General features: G+C 41.6%; 1 protein-coding gene across 1 annotated transcript in view; it reads right to left on the bottom strand.

Annotated features, from left to right (window-relative positions):
- The window catches only part of LAMC1 (laminin subunit gamma 1), a 121,039-nt gene that overhangs the window by 28,965 nt on the left and 75,801 nt on the right, over positions 1-16,273 (bottom strand). Inside the window, exons 2-8 of the mRNA XM_007989245.3 lie at positions 13,031-13,335; positions 8,655-8,785; positions 6,418-6,584; positions 2,342-2,530; positions 1,428-1,545; positions 379-477; positions 150-286 (exon numbers count right to left, since the gene is read on the bottom strand). Coding sequence (XP_007987436.3) covers positions 150-286; positions 379-477; positions 1,428-1,545; positions 2,342-2,530; positions 6,418-6,584; positions 8,655-8,785; positions 13,031-13,335 — 1,146 coding nt within the window. The remainder of the gene's footprint in view (positions 1-149; positions 287-378; positions 478-1,427; positions 1,546-2,341; positions 2,531-6,417; positions 6,585-8,654; positions 8,786-13,030; positions 13,336-16,273) is intronic.

Here is a 16,273-nt window from a genome sequence, read left to right on the forward strand (position 1 = left end):
AGGCCAAACTATAAAAACTATGCATGCTAAATAATACAAAGTGTTGCCAACCATCAAAAAGCCCTCAAAGAGTTACTGATTGTATTTTTAAAAATATTTTAAGTGTAGTCTCACAGCTCTAACAGGTTGGGGGATGAGGTCTAAATTACCAATCTGAAAGGTAGAGGAGATAGAATAAACACTGTAGCCAACAGCATTTGTACAGACAGAAGAATGCCCAAAGCAGAAGCAGGGTGTGCAACCCCTAGGATTAGACGATTCCAGATTAAAAAATCCAGGTTTGCATCTGAAAAAGATTAAGACACACTCGGTTACTTTTTTTTACTTGAACTATGGTAACAGAGAAAACACAATGCAGCCGGAGAAAGAATGCACTACCTTTCACAATTGAAGCCTTCGACATTGTCCTTGCAAACACATCTTCCTGTTTCAACATTACATTCATCTATGCTGCCAGAGGGATCACAAGAGCATGGCCTATTCAATGAAAAATGGATAAAACAATCAGAGAAGGGAGAAAAATTCTATTCTTAAAGTCAACCCTTTCTTTCTTTGAGACAGTTTTTTTTTTTTGAGACAGAGTCTCACACTGTCGCCCAGGCTGGAGTGCAGTGGCGCCATCTCAGCTCATTGCAACCTCCACCTCCAGGATTCAAGCGAATCTCCTACCTCAGCCTCCCGAGTAGCTGGGACTACAGGTGCACGCCACCACACCCAGCTAATTTTTGTATTTTAAGTAGAGACAGGGTTTCACAATGTTGGCCAGGATGGTCTCGATCTCTTGACCTCGTGATCCGCCCACCTCGGCTTCCCAAAGTGCTGGGATTACAGGCGTGAGCCACTGGCGCCCAGCCAACAGACTTTTTATTTTAAAAGAAATACACATAGAACAAAATGGATCCTAAAGTCTTTTTTTTTTTTTTTTTTTTTTTTTTTTTTGAGACAGAATCTCGCCCTGTCACCCAGACTGGAATGCAGTGACGAGATCTCAGTTCACTGCAAGCTCAGCCTCCCAGGTTCATGCCATTCTCCTGCCTCAGCCTCCTGAGTAGCTGGGACTATAAGCACCTGCCACTATGCCCGGCTAATTTGTTTTGTATTTTTAGTAGAGACGGGGTTTCACCATGATCTCGATCTCCTGTCCTTGTGATCCGCCCGCCTCGGCCTCCCAAAGTGCTGGGATTACAGGAGTGAGCCTAAAGTCATTTTTATATTGGTTTCAGTCTAAGATAGTCATCCCATTAAAACTCTGCTTACTCTCTGTACAAGCCAAACCCCTGTGGCTCACCATTACAGCTAGTCCTGTCTTGCTGACAATTATTATGGGAAAAATATTTACCCTGCTGCCAATAAGCCACAAGATCTATTAATATGTGTTGACTACATATAGATTCTGCCCCCTTCTTCTGGCTTTGAAAATATTTTACCTGCATCCTGCCTCAGTGAGAGAATGGAATCCAGGCTGGCAACGGTCACATTTGTCCCCCATTACTCCTGGCTTACAGCTGCATCTGCCGTAACTATCACACTGTGTGCTTAGAGAGCCTAAAATGTAAAGTGCCTATTGTCAAACAAAAATTCAGCCAGATACGTAAGTAAAATCAATGTGTTAAAGAAAGATAACCGGTAATTAAAAGCAATGCCTGAGAACCAGTATGCAATCTCCTGATGGTCACAAAGAGAATAAAAACCAAATTTTAAATCAGAACTTTCTCAAAATCATGCCCCTTTAAGCCATGGGATTTTAAGTTTCTAGACACACACTAAAATGAATTTACTCATCAATGTTGAAAATCACTTTGTACCCAATGAAACACTACACACATGACCAGTTACTTCTCTGTGGACGATCACAGCCCCTTAAGGCCCATGTCTAGAATTTAAGTATTTATAGGGCTAAATTACAAAAGTAAAGGTCAAACTCTTGAAGAAAATGGGCTAGACTAAGAATGCTGTGCATCTCTGTACACACACCAACATGCTAAGAATAGTTTAGCACTCTAAGGAGATTAGACTAAACAAAATCATTAACAAGGAAGAACTCACAAAGCAGTTAACCTTTTACAGTCAAAGTTCAAATTGTCTCTACGATCCTGTTGGTAATTATTTACAGAACCATTACTCAGACCACCACCCCCCTCTTACACACCAGAAACTCATCTGAAAGTTCAACTTGGTTAAAAAAGGTGGAGGTGTAGGGTACAGACAGACTCATTTCTGTGTTACAATATTGTACACAATTCCACACTTAGTTGTGCAAATGCCTTGGAAACAAAGCTTTCCTTTCTGGGGGTCCACAGAACTATCATTTTGTCTTTCAATCCATCTTCCTGTCACTTACCCACAGGACTACAGTGGCATGGAGAGCAGGCTTCATTGTTTCCAAGGCGGAAGAAGTTCTCCCGGCACCTCTCACAGTGGGCGCCATCTGTGTTATCCTGGCAGTTGGTACAGTGACCCCCATGGCCAGTAGAACGATAGAGTTCAGGGTCAAAGTAGCATTCCTGGGATCGACCGTTGCAGTCACAGGCTGTCAATCAAAACACATGAGTTACATCAGATCTGGGTACCTTTAAGAACAGCATTTTAAGACTTAAAACCAAACATAATTTCCCACATCTCTGAGACAGACAGACGGTGGTAGACTAAGAATGACTACCAGATGCACTGTTTATCAACAACAACAAGAAGGCCAGGTGCAGTGGCTCATGCCTATAATCCCAGCACTTCGGAAGGCTGAGGCAGGCAGATCACCTGAGGTCAGGAGTTCGAGACCAGCCTGGCCAACATGGTGAAACCCTGTCTCTACTAAAAATACAAAAAATTAGCCAGGTGTGGTAGCAGGTGCCTGTAATCCCAGCTACTCGGGAGGCTGAGGCAAGAGAACCGCTTGAGCCTGAGAGGCAGAGGTTGCAGTGAGCTGAGATCACGCCACTGGGCAGCAGGCTGGGCGGCAGGCTGGGCGACAAGAGCTAAAACTCCGTCTCAAAAACAAACAAAAAACCACCACCAACAAAACCCAACAGTATGTCAATAAAGGGTATATATAGCCAGAAGATAAAGAAATGTTCCTCCCTCTAAAAAATAGCACCATCATAAATTACAAGGAGTTCCCATACTTAGAAAAGAAACTGCCTCCAGGTAATTGTTCATATACAAGTAAAAGTCAAGTCAAATTGCAATTCTCCTGAATCTTTAGCCTTTATTCTAGTATCAACTCCAAAAACAAGGTGGCATTTTATATGCAGGCTTCAATTTACCCTTAACTTTTTAGGCCTCAGATGAGTCAAATACATTAAGACACTAACTTCCAAAGTGCCAGATTATTTATATATCTAGACTGGGGTAACTTGAGACATATGGGTTAAAATTAGTGCCACGACAGATGAAAGCAGAATTAAAAAGAAATCTAGATCCTCCAGAAACATCCATGTACAGGGAAGCCTCAACTCCAAATGGGTGATCTGTTAAGTAGCTATATTCCCTGAAGGGCACAACCATATTTTAAGACCAAGTATCTGCAGTCACAGAAATTCCTTAACATATTTACAATAAAAAGATTTTTTTCTGAGTTATTGATTCTTCCCTAAATGTAGACAGTATCTTGAAGTTATAAAATAAATAGCTTACTATAATATAAAATAACAGAAATAAAAAGAAGTTTTATTTGGTTTCAAATCAAACAGGATATTGTTGTTTTAAAAAAAATTTGAATATATCTTTTTTTGAATACATTTTTCTTTTTTAACGCAGACTTCTTCCAACCAAAATCATGAACACATTTTGATTTGTTTTTTGGAGACAGGGTCTCACTCTGGAGTGCAGTGGTGTCACCATAACTCATTGCAGCCTCAAATTCCTGAGCTCAAGTGATCCTCCTCCTGCTTTAGCCTCCCAAGTAGCTGGGACTACAGATGTGTGCCACTATACTCAGCTAATTTTTAAAAAATTTTTTGTAGAGACAAGGTCTTGCTATGTTGCTCAGGCTGGTCCCAAACTCCCAGGCTCAACTGATTCTCCTGCCTCATCCTGCCACGTAGCTGGGAGTACAGGCACATGCCACCATGCCTGGCTAATTATTTTATTTTATGTTTTATTTTTGCAGAGACAGGGTTTTACTATATTGCCCAGGTTGGTCCCGAATGAGTCTCCCACCTTAGTCTCCCAAAGTGCTGGGACTGCAAGTGTGAGTCACCATACCCGGCCCCTTTTGTTCTTTTTCTCTCTTCCTTATGATCAGTTATTTATAGCACAGTATTATAATTGTAAACTTCTTTAGAAACTTGAGTTATTGCCACCAAAAAATCTGAGTTTTGTTAAGTTAGTTTTAAAGGGCCCTTTTCCTTCTTCATTAGCTATTTCTCTTCCCTCAAGATGCCCTAGTTTATCCCTCAATCCACCAAGCCCAGCCCACCTAAAGATCTGATGTTGTGAGACGGTGAAGCGGAATAACACCCCTGTCCACACCGTCCCAACCCACAGCTAAAGCAAATGCCATGGCTCCCTCCTTGAGAGAAGGTAGTTCTCTTCCCTAGCCCTAGCATCCTGACAATAATGTAGTATTGTCACGACATCCAGAAATGTCACTCTTTGAAGTGTCACAGTGCTGAGGGGACTAACGAGAAAAGCAAATTGACTTAGTTCCTCATCAAAGTCCTTTAGCTACAGTACTCAGTTCGTTTGCTAGAGGTGAATTGGCAATGTTTGCTTTTTTAAGTAACTTCCTGGATAGACTCAAAATACGACATTATTAAGCAGAATGCTTTTCAAGCACACGTCCATTTATTTAAATGCCACATCTTAGGAGTATTTCATTCTTGTACCAGCCTTTATTGTATAGCTTCCAACACTGAATATTACAGTTCAGTAATAGAATTAAAGAAGCTCAAGCAAGTGCTTACAAGTGTTAGAGGAGGCTGTAAATTTTACTTGCAAATCTTAGGATTTGTTGAAAAGACTCAGCAGTTCATTGGAAATAGTCATGAGTTAAGATAGTGGTCCCTTCTCGGGGTTTCTGCAAATAATTTTTTTGTTTGTTTGTTTTTGTTTTTTGAAATGGAGTCTCGCTCTGTTGCCCAGGCTAGAGTGCAGTGGTGCAATCTTGGCTCACTGCAACCTCCGCCTCCCGAGTTCAAGCAATTCTCCTGCCTCAGCTTCCCAAGTGAGTAGCTGTGATTACAGGCATGTGCCACCACGCCTGGCTAATTTTTGTATTTTTAGTAGAGGCAGGGTTTCACCATGTTGGCCAGGCTGGTCTCGAACTCCTGACCTCAGGTGATCCAACCCCATCGGCCTCCCAAAGTGCAGAGATTACAGGCGTGAGCCACCATTCCCAGTCTCTGCCAATAATTTCTGCAAGTTAAGAGTATCTTCTTTCTTATTCTCTTTATTCTTAAAAGAACATGATAAAGATTATTTGTAAGGACATAAGAAAATTATTGCTGCTTTAAAATCATGATTAAAAGGTTCCCTTCTCCTGAGCTTTCTCTATCTGTTCAGAATAAACCACGATATTGTGAAGGGACAAACAATGTTTTCAGTTTTTTCACTTTACCTTTTTCTAGGAATACTAGGACCTATTCTTCTTCCCAAAGTTACCCACCTCTCCATCGGAGGAGTGGGAAAATTCTCCCTGTTGTACTCTTTAGTGAGATAAAGAAAAAAATAGTTTTGCGAAATAATCTTGTGCAGCCAGGCGCAGTGGCTCCCACCTGTAATCCCAGCACTTTAGGAGGCTGAGGCAGGTGGATCACCTGAGTGAGGTCAGGAGTTCGAGACCAGCCTGGCCAACATGGTGAAACCCTGTCTTACTAAAAACACAAAAATTAGCTGGGCATGGTGGCACGCACCTGTAATCCCAGCTACTTGGGATGCTGCGGCAGGACAATCGCTTGACCCTGGGAGGCGGAGGTTGCGGTGAGTTGAGATCACTCACTCCAGCCTAGGTGACAGAGTGAGACTCAGTATCAAAAAAATAATAATAATAAAATAATCTTGGAATGGCCATCTTAGCCTAGAACTCATTATATTTGATACATGTTAATTACCTTGGCTGCCTGAGCATTGATAAAAATAATACTATTTTAAAGGGGAACAAAGAAGACTAGAGAAACCATATTCTGCAGTAGAGTACACTGGCCCAGTATTTGCATCTAAATAAATTTCTAAACCTTGCAGATGCTCCTCCAACTCTGGGACGTGCGTTCATGAAGGAAACACAAACCCCTCAGTTTGCCTTTACAGTGAATTGCCCTCATCTATGACTTTCCTCTGACTTGAATACTACTCAAATTACAGAAAAAGCATGGCCTTTCAGAGCTTTCCTTTGAAGGAGGAATAAAAGGAAGTCACCCATTCCTTCTTCCACCCTTGGAAGTCCTCAAGACAATCGACAGACTGACGCCATGGGGCACTCACGCAGGCATTCACTGGCACTTTCCGCAGTTGCCCTCCTCCACGGCCGGTCATTGAAGAAAGGAAGACACTTTTCACAGTCTACTCCATATGTGTTATGTTTGCAGTTACACACCAGCTTATCAAATTCATTCTTCATACACTCGCTTGCGTGTCCATTACATTTACATCTGGGGAGAGAAGAGACACTCCAAAAAATGGAATGGCTGCAAAGTCCCAGACATGCACACAGAAAAACTATGTACCCAAAGAAGTAAGTTTTACCATTCAAAAGCATAAACTGAGGAACTGAGCAAGATTAAGTAATGGCTGTCTGAATTTTCAAGGATGAAAAAAAATTAAACAAGGTAGCTTTACTTAACAGGGGTAGGGATTAACCAGACATGAAAAGAAAGTCCCTAACAATTTCTGAGGATATCTGAGGATCAATTCCTAAAGTCAAACCTGTGTATCAAGAGGCAGCAAAATGTAGTGGTTCAGAAAAGCATGGACTCTGAGGCCAGGCTGCCTGGGTTTGAAACCCTTCCCCATCACTTACCAGTGTGACTTAGCTTCTGTGCCTCGCCTGTAAAACAGGGATGATGATAATGTCTATTTCATAAGGTTAACGAGAAGATCAAGGAGTGCTTTATTTACGTGCTCAGGATTGCACAACCACAAAATAACTCGATGAACATCAGCAATTATTTGCCATAATGATTTTAAAGTATTCTGACCTAAAGGTGGTGAGACACATTAGATACCTCACCCCCATATGGATGTCTGGTAGTCAGACTAATATCCCCTGAGGTTGTTTGGAGCAAGAATCCCTGAAGGATTCCCTAGATGCAAGTATGATAACAAACTAAGGACTCATGGAAATTCCCATCAATACTAATGTGCACCGTGGAGTAGTAATGTTTCCCTCACTTGCTTCCTTAATGACAGTGATCAGTCTCATAGCTTCAACTACCATTCACTGATACACTAAAACACTTCAGGATCATTGACAGTGTGGCAGGACGAGTCCCAAACTTAGATCTCCAGCTTTCATTTTCTCTCAAGCTCTTATCCTTGACTGCTGCACAAACTTTGATGTCCCCCATGACCTGAAATTTTACATATGTATAACCAAACTCATCAGTGTAGCTCATCTTTATTTTGTTAATAGTACCAACCATTCTTCTGATCACTAAACCTTAAAATTAAAAAAGCACCTTTGACTGAAGTCCTGGTTCAAATAAAATGCATCTATATGTTCCTTTCCATTCTGTTGCCACCAGCTTAATGTCATGTATTTGTTGCCTAACCCAGCATCATAACATGAATATAAATTCCCTCAATTGTACACTACTTCTACCCTGTCTGCACATTAATTCTCCTGGCCCACTGTTTTCTTATCAGAGTCTTACTCCAAATATTCTGCCTGATTTCTCATTGGGTACAGTTCCCATCAACTTACACTAAGCACCAATCCCATATCAGAAACAATGTAAGCAAAAGTAAGTTTTCTGCTCTTGGGATCTCATGGTCTAACACAGGGGAGGTAAGTCCAAGATTCTTCACCTGCTATTTAAGGTCTCTGGCCACCAAACTATCTTTCTGGTTTACAACTCTACAGATTCATAAGAGATTTTCCTTCAGTTAAATGGGTTTATACTCTCCTATCTCTAAACTTCTGCTTATGACATGTCCATCCTCTTGCATCCAACCAAGGCATCCTCCCCTTCCTTATCCAAAGCTTTCAAGACCCAGCTCAGATGCCATCTGCTTCTCTAGCCTGGCAGTTTTGAATCATTCTTGATATGTGGCATCTATTCTACTGCTGCTTTATCTATTTTTAAAAAACAGGTGACCACCAGTATTTCAGTTTTCACATATTCATACATCTCCTACCCTGTTCATTTGTAAGATCCGAGGTCAGGACTTCTCAGTAGGATAAGGTGAGTCTTACCCTTCCTCAAGTGCTTCACAGTGCCTTTGTACTTAAATTGTCAATAAGAATTCATTAAGTGTGTGGACTTGACAAGGTTTTGGAAAACCTACATGCTTAGTTTCCGGAACGAGATCTGACAGTGAAAATATCCTAGGCTGCTGTCTGTCTTTCTAGCTAAGCATTATCACACAGGAAGGACTGCCGCTCCTATTCTTGGTAGAGAAAACATCTAACAACGGTATTAACACAGTTGTAAACAAGTTGCCAGATTCACCTCTATGAAAAGCTCTAAACACTTTCAAGACTAATTTAATAGTTTACTTACCTGCCACCCACAGCAAAATCAGAGATCGCATAATAATAGGACTTGAGAACTTTGGGATCGTTAAACACTTCATCTCCAAAAGTATTCAGGCGATTAAGAGTTACTCTGATGTCAGTGGCAGTTACCCATTCCTGTCAGGAAGCAAAAATAGAAACACAGAAGAGAAGTGGAGGGACTGAAAATGATATAAACATGACAAAATGTTCTCAATCACTAACTTATCATTTAGCTTACGCCCTCTTCTAGCACTCTATTATAATACTCAATGACTTCTTTAATTTTCTAATATTTTTCTCCTTCTTGACTCTTCCGTTCTTCGATTTGTTACTGTACTACTCAGAGTCTCAAAACACAAGGATAATAACACATTTCTTTGCAAGGCTGCTGAGAGGCTTAAAATATAATGTGCAGCATACATTAGGGACTCAATACACATGCCCCTTCCCTCCATCCTGCATCCACACCCCAAATACAGTCAGGGATACCAACTCAGAGCTCATGGAGTACCACACTTGGATCAGAGATGCTGGTCATTGCCTGCCTCTGCCCATGTTATAGCATCTATTCCTCCCTGCCAACCCAAACCACTACTGACAGATCTGAGGGAGATGCCCAAGTACTTGCTAATAAATCATTACATAGGCTTGAACCAATAGGATGTTGCCTGTGTTTGTCTTGACCCTCCCCACAATATCACCTTCTCTCTGAGGCCTTCCCTGGCCACCTTATCTAACATTGCTAACCCTCCCCAACTTCCTATTTCCCACTCTCACTTTATTTACATTGTCTTTTTTCACACACACCCTACCCTTCCCACCACACTGTAAGTAGTACCATGAGGGCAGGAAACTTCTGTTTTGTCCACTGCAATTTCTCTAGCATGCAGTAGGTATGCAAACTATTATTTGCTATGTGAATGAATGAATTTGAAGAAACCACAACTTATCAAGTTGGTAGGTATACCATAATGGCAGAGGACAAGAATGGGGGCTGTAGAGTTTTTCCCTAGGTTTTATGAGATCTAAGCCCTTACACTGAGCTAATTTTAGGCAGATATTTACATGTGTGGTAGAATGCTATGCTAATGATCCCAGTGAATAATGTCTGCTAGGGCCCACACCCAGTGCAGTCTCTTTCTATGCTGACTCTAGGCTTGGGTGTGTGACTGGTTTCAGCCGCGGGTACATTAACAAATGTGACATAAGCAGAGGCTTGATAAGTACTTGTGCACAGGGACTCACCCTCCCAGATCACTTCCACTGTGGTGTAAATCCTGGTCTAGCCTCCTGATAATAGAAGACCACAGGGAGACAGAGACCTAGGCCCCAGCTGACCTGTCAGGTGAAGTGACCCAGGCTAACACAGAATCATGAGAAATCATAAATCACAGTTATCTAAAACCATTAGGTTTTGGGGTGGTGTATTACATATAACCACTCAAAGATAGCATTTCCATTTTAAGTCCTTCCTAGGGACTGCACAACAAAATCACCTTTGGAGACGTTACAACCAAGTACAGAGGTACAGACATCTATGTTTTCAGAAAGCTCCAGGTGAGTCTGGGAGGCACAGCCTTGATTTGGAACCACTGCCTTAAGCCACACCAAATACCTGGCATACAGAACAACATGGAGAGCTCATAAAAGCTAATCTCCACAAAGCCTTCAAGTATAATTAGAAAGGAGAAGAGACGATGATTTCACCATATCCAAACTTGGAACTCCAATAACAACTCCTACTCACAGCCACAACAGTAGGAATATTTTAGTCGTCTGTAATGTAAATAGCTAAACATATCTCTGTGTTTAGTGCTTATTATATCTTCTACAGGCTTCAACCTTATCACAGCTCTCTTTGAATAAGAGCTTCTCAAAAATCTAAGCCATTTTTCTTCCTAATGGGCATCTTTAAAGAACAGACCCTGGAGCTAGACCTTGCAGGTTCTGAATCCCAGTTCTGCCACTTAAACTGTGTGATTTGAGGCAAGTTACGTCCTTTCTGGGCCTCTGATTCCTCACCCGTAAAATGGAGACAATAAAATTATCTACCTTACAGAGTTACTGTGAAGGTTAACTGAGGTAGAAAATCAAAAGGCTTAGAACAGTGCTTGTCACATTATAGTATGCTACAGTAAGTGTTTCAATAAATGTAAATTATTATCATAAATCGATACATGCTTAGTAATACTTATAATATGGTGAAACCAAGAAGGGTCTCCTTCCCCATCTGGGAGATTACAGCTTCTGCAGGGAGGTTCAGGGAACAATGAAGACAGGGAGAGAGGTGGGAGTTCCCTCTCATTGTCAGATCAGTTAAAAGTCAAATTAGCTCAACTTCTTTGGCAACTGGATATCAGAGACAGAGCTCTGACATCCAGAGACACATAATTAATGTTACTCCATAATGAAGCAGACTGACCATGTCTATGCAGATGCCCATAGCAATTTTTTTTTAATGCCAGGTCATAACCCATAGCATTTTTACCACACATAGTCTCATCACCTCTTATAGTTTCACTAGTTTCTATGGCATAAAGAGCAACAAACATCACAATTCCTACAGTTGGGGAAATGGCTCAAGATAGGCAGAGCAGGTGTACAGTTAGCAAAGGTGCCAGAAAACCACAGTTACAACTTTGTATTACTGCATTTTCCTACTGACTACACTGTTCTTTCTATTGTTGCCTCATCAGGACAGGAAAATGCAATAATTTGCTGTAGGAAAGAAAGAAGTCTGGCAAATGCTTGCTAACTGATCAACTTAAAGAGTATTTGTAAGGTCACCTCTCCACTGGGCATTCAGTCTTCTGCTTTTTCTTTTCCTCCTTCTTCTTTTTTTTTTTGAGATGGAGTCTCACTCTGTTGCCCAGGCTGGAGTGCAGTAGCATGATCTCTGCTCACTGCAACCTCTACCTCCCGGGTTCAAGTGATTCTCCTACCTCAGCCTCCAGGGTAGCTGGGATTACAGGCACCTACCACCATGCCTGGCTAACTTTTTTTGTGTGTTTTTAGTAGAGAGAGGGTTTCACCATGTTGGTCAGGTAGGTTTTGAACACCTGACCTCAAGTGATCCACCTGCCTCGGCCTCCCAAAGTGCTGGGATTACAGGCATGAGCCACTGTGCCTGGCCCTGCTTTTTCATCTGTCAAAATCAGCGATCCTCTCTGCCATTTATTTTGAACACAACTTATCTCCATCGCAAGAAACACTTTTTTGCAAGGCCTTGGCAAGAACACTCATTGCTCACTATAACCTCAGAGTTTACCAACAGCTTTCACATTCATGCTCTCCCAGCAACTTATAGAAACACAATGGAAGGGGGGAAACTAGACCTACAGAAAAATATATTCTTATCTGTCCAAAACCATACAATTAGAAAGAGAGTCCCTGAACATAATAATGGAGAGAAAGAATAAGAAGATCCAAATTAGAAACCCTAGAAAAATGGGGTATTTCCCACTGAGAAATCACAACAGCTTTTCATATAATGTACACAGCATTTGAAAACCCATGATCAGACTATCTTGTTTCAGTCAACTGATATAGGCTATCCCCATGTGGCTGCTGACTTCAGCCACATGCAGCAGCATCTCCAATTCTGTGTTAAAGTACTGAGTACAGCATGAGGCTCATCAGCTTTTCCATCATCAAATAGCCAGGACATATGAAAAGTTCACAGAAATCTGAGCAACACAGAAGAATTCCGTATCATGGTGTATAAGGAATATGCATGTAGAATTCATGAGGAAAAATAAATCCTTCTCAAACAGGGAAATGTTTCTATCACAGTGTTTAAGTACAATGCTATGGGTATCTAAATTAATATCCTGTTACTAACATCCATCATTTTAGGTGATGAGGAGTTTCTTTAATGATAGGTAGTGGTGCCAGACAAACCTAACCAAGATTTTCCTGTGTAAAAATGTATAAATATCTTGCTTCAACTGTTTCCCTTTGCTAATTTTAAAAAATACTTTTTATTTTGTCAATCAAAAAATAGATAAGAAAAGATTCAAGAAATCTGGGTAATTAGGTCAAATGTTCTCTTCAAAAGGTCAGAAGGAAAATGTTTCCACCTCAGATACAGAGACTACCGTTAAATTTGTTTGACTTTTTAAAAAATGTGTAAAGTTTACATCCTAGAATAGACCTGCAAGTGCAAAAGAACAAACATCAACCAGGCAGCAGGAACAAAACTACTTTCCTTTACTTATTAATAGTACACGGAGTGCAGAATCAAGCTCTCTGTCTGTGTTGCTCAAGTATTCTACTCTGACCTCGTATCTCAGAAGTGGGACCACAGGCCCTGCTACAGTAATCTTCCCGCACCTCACGTTATAGAACTAGCTGGCTTCAGGCCAACCTGTGAGAACTTACCTGCAGCACAGGGCTATTGTCAAAGTTATAGGCACTTGGCCTTCCTTCCAGGGTAGAAAAGGCCACGTTGCCCCCAGTGAGGGGAGAAATGTCACTGAATTCATCAGTACACAAGGCTTGCTGCTCGTCCCCTCCTGTCCTGATGAAGCCGCGGTTTGCCTTGGAGTAGGTGTTCTCGCAGGAACCACTGTAGTACTGGTAAGGAATCCAGGGCCCATCTTCCCGCGTGCGCTTGTAAATAGCAAAGCTCTCTGGGCGGCTGGTGTGGAACTTGAGACGCACATAGGTGATGTCAAAAGCTTTTCCTGTGGGACAAACACATCAAAGGTAGTAAGTCATATGTATGAAGCAAAGAAATGCCCTATATTCCCAGCTTACTTTGGAACTTGACAAAGGATACAAATCACCTTGTACACATTAAACCAAGAAGACAGGCTATTCCAAAACAGAAAACTACATATTTCCCCACAAAATGACAAATGGCAGTTGAGTCCATAAATTGGCTCCTGTCGTAAGGTGCATTGTGGAAATTTTGTGTGCAATGAAAACTGGCGGCATATGTTAGTACTGTACTTATACTATTAATTAAAACTAAAATTGAATTAAAAGCACATTTATTTTTAATGCTAGTACTTCAGTAAAAGCTTAATTAAAAGATACAAAAGCAAATATATGCTGACTTTCTAAATGGGTCTCCAGACCCTTTAAGACTTTAAAAAAACCTTATTCTCTATTAACTGTAATGCTACTCTTGATGCAGGAAGAATATCATCAGCACTATTCTTCTACTTATCTACCAGGTTAAGATATAGACATTTGAAGAAGGGAGGACAGTGTTTGAGAGACGTAGCAGGGAGTAGAATAAGAAAGAAGAATAAAAAATTCCTTCAGTAGATGAACAATGAAATGGGGGAAAAAAAGAGGAAGGGAGAAAGGAGGTTTAAAGAGGTTGTTTGAATATGTTCAAAAGAGAATATATGAGAAATGAGCTCTGAGCAGAGAGGAAAAGACAGCAGTCACTGGGGCAGACAGTTCACTGCAAAAACCAGAGTGTGGTCTTATGGTCAGGATGGCCTGGTTGCCAGCCAGTGTGTCTTCACATGGGTAAAAGAAACAAACACCATTCATTCACACATTGGGTCCTGCTATCTCTAACAATATCTATACTTTGCTACTTCTATGTTATAGTGAAGATCCCAGTTTGGTCAACAAGAACTTGTTGGGCACAAAATCTATGCTCAGCTCTATGCTATATCCATCAGGGAACGGAATGTGTTAGACACAGGGATCCTTGTACTCGAGGAGCTTACAGTTTTTTTCCTCCCTAAGCCAATTCAAGAACCATCCTAACCCTCTCCTACAAAACCCACAGAACAGCAACTTCTGTGCTCTCAGAAGTGTTGAGGAGAGACTTCTGCCACTTTCAGTTCCTCATACCCACTAGTCCCTGAGAGACAAGGAGCGATTCCTCACGTGTGGCCTGGACCCCGCTACGTCTCTCTCTGGCTGTTGACTGGAGTCCCCCTCTCTCCTCTCCTGCACTCAGTGCAATACAGTGCAGCTTTGCCTCTGTGTGGGGTGGGGCCTGCTGCTATCCTGTTGCTGGATCTGGGACTAAGTGGGTGTGGTCAATTCAGGGAGGAAAAGAGCAGAAAGCCTATGCAAGCTATGTGTCCAGCCCACATTCTTCAACTGAGCATTCTCTATAATAATACTGACAGGAAGAGCCATATCTGACTATTTCTCAACTGGCCCAGATCTTAGAGGAGGCTGGATTAACTGTCCCCCACATACATGAAACATACTTGCACACACCTTAGCTTCAACACAAAGCCATGTGGCATGACAGAAAGAACACAGGACTGGGCATTTTGAGACCTGAGTTCAGAGTCTGCCTCCCTCCTTCACTAACCATGATTTCTGCTCTGCCATTTTCTCTTTGTAAAAATGATGACAATCCCTGCCCCACCTACTTCAAGAGTTGCTGGAAGGTCAAAGTAAGATCTACACATACTTGACTAATTGTAAAATTCGATACAAATATAAGGCATTATCACAATAGGGTTTATAAAGAACATTCCTGAACTGGGATTCTGAATATGTTCACACAAAAGGACCTGACTGTTCCTGGTACAGTTACCAAAGGATATTATACAAACGTGAATATTCTATCTAGGATGCAGTGCATTTTGCCTAGACAGAGGTCACACAAAATACAGTTTACACACTTCCTGTTAAAAGAATGCAAGTTTTACCTGTATCTCTTTATTGTGTCAAAAATGTCAAGACATCACCTTTGAATGAGGGCGAGGTTATAGTACAGTATCTGTGGCATTCCAGAGACTCACTAAGACATTCCAGAATGGTTAAAGTAATTTTACTCATGAGTAAGTGGCCTGGATTGTTCAAAGGCTCACTCACTAGTCTGTAGATTACAGATTATCCTTGCTTCTCTATTTTCTATCTTTCTGATATCTCATTGTTCTTTAGCAACCCAAAGGCAACTGACTGAGCCAAAGGAGAGAAGGTAAAATCAATCAAGGCATCCTGTGTTCCAACCAACATCTGTACTACAAAGCCATACTCTGAAAGAACCAGGCATATATCTCTTGCTGCAGGCATAGACGCAGAGCCACAAGTAGCAAAATGTCCAGAAAGCAACTATGCTAGCATTAAACTCTGATGCAGTCTACTTGCAGGCGCTGGCCTGGCCGTGCTGGCACTGAGCTTCATTTGCAGGGCTACCTTTCTCATGACAACCTACAGCCACAGCTGGAAATGAGGGAGCTCTGTGGCAGTGTGTATGGAGGCTCACATACCTCCAGGACAAGAGAGCCACGTGCACTGTCCTCAGAGTTGCAGCAACCCAACAGCGCATACAGACAACTGCAATTTACAAATCATCATGAGATGATTCCATGACAGAGGAAGTGCATCATGTTTCGAAAGCATGGAGAAGATCATCTAACCCAGATTCACAAGTTCAAGAAATGCTTCCTAGAGGAAGAGGCATCTAAATCCAAGACATGAGGAATGCTTAGAATGAGCTAAGCAAACAGGGACCCATCGTCCAGGCACATGAAATGGCATGTATGAAAGCCCAGAGAACACAAAGGAGTGATCACTGGAGGAATTAGAGTTGTCTAGGGTAGCTAGAACTAGAAAGTGGCTGGAGATGAGGCAAACAAGAAGCAGAGCACGCCAGGCTACGGTCATGTTTAAGGAGCAACTTTACCTTAAAGG

This window comes from Chlorocebus sabaeus, chromosome 25 (genome assembly GCF_047675955.1).
Source record: "Chlorocebus sabaeus isolate Y175 chromosome 25, mChlSab1.0.hap1, whole genome shotgun sequence".
Taxonomy (NCBI): domain Eukaryota; kingdom Metazoa; phylum Chordata; class Mammalia; order Primates; family Cercopithecidae; genus Chlorocebus; species Chlorocebus sabaeus.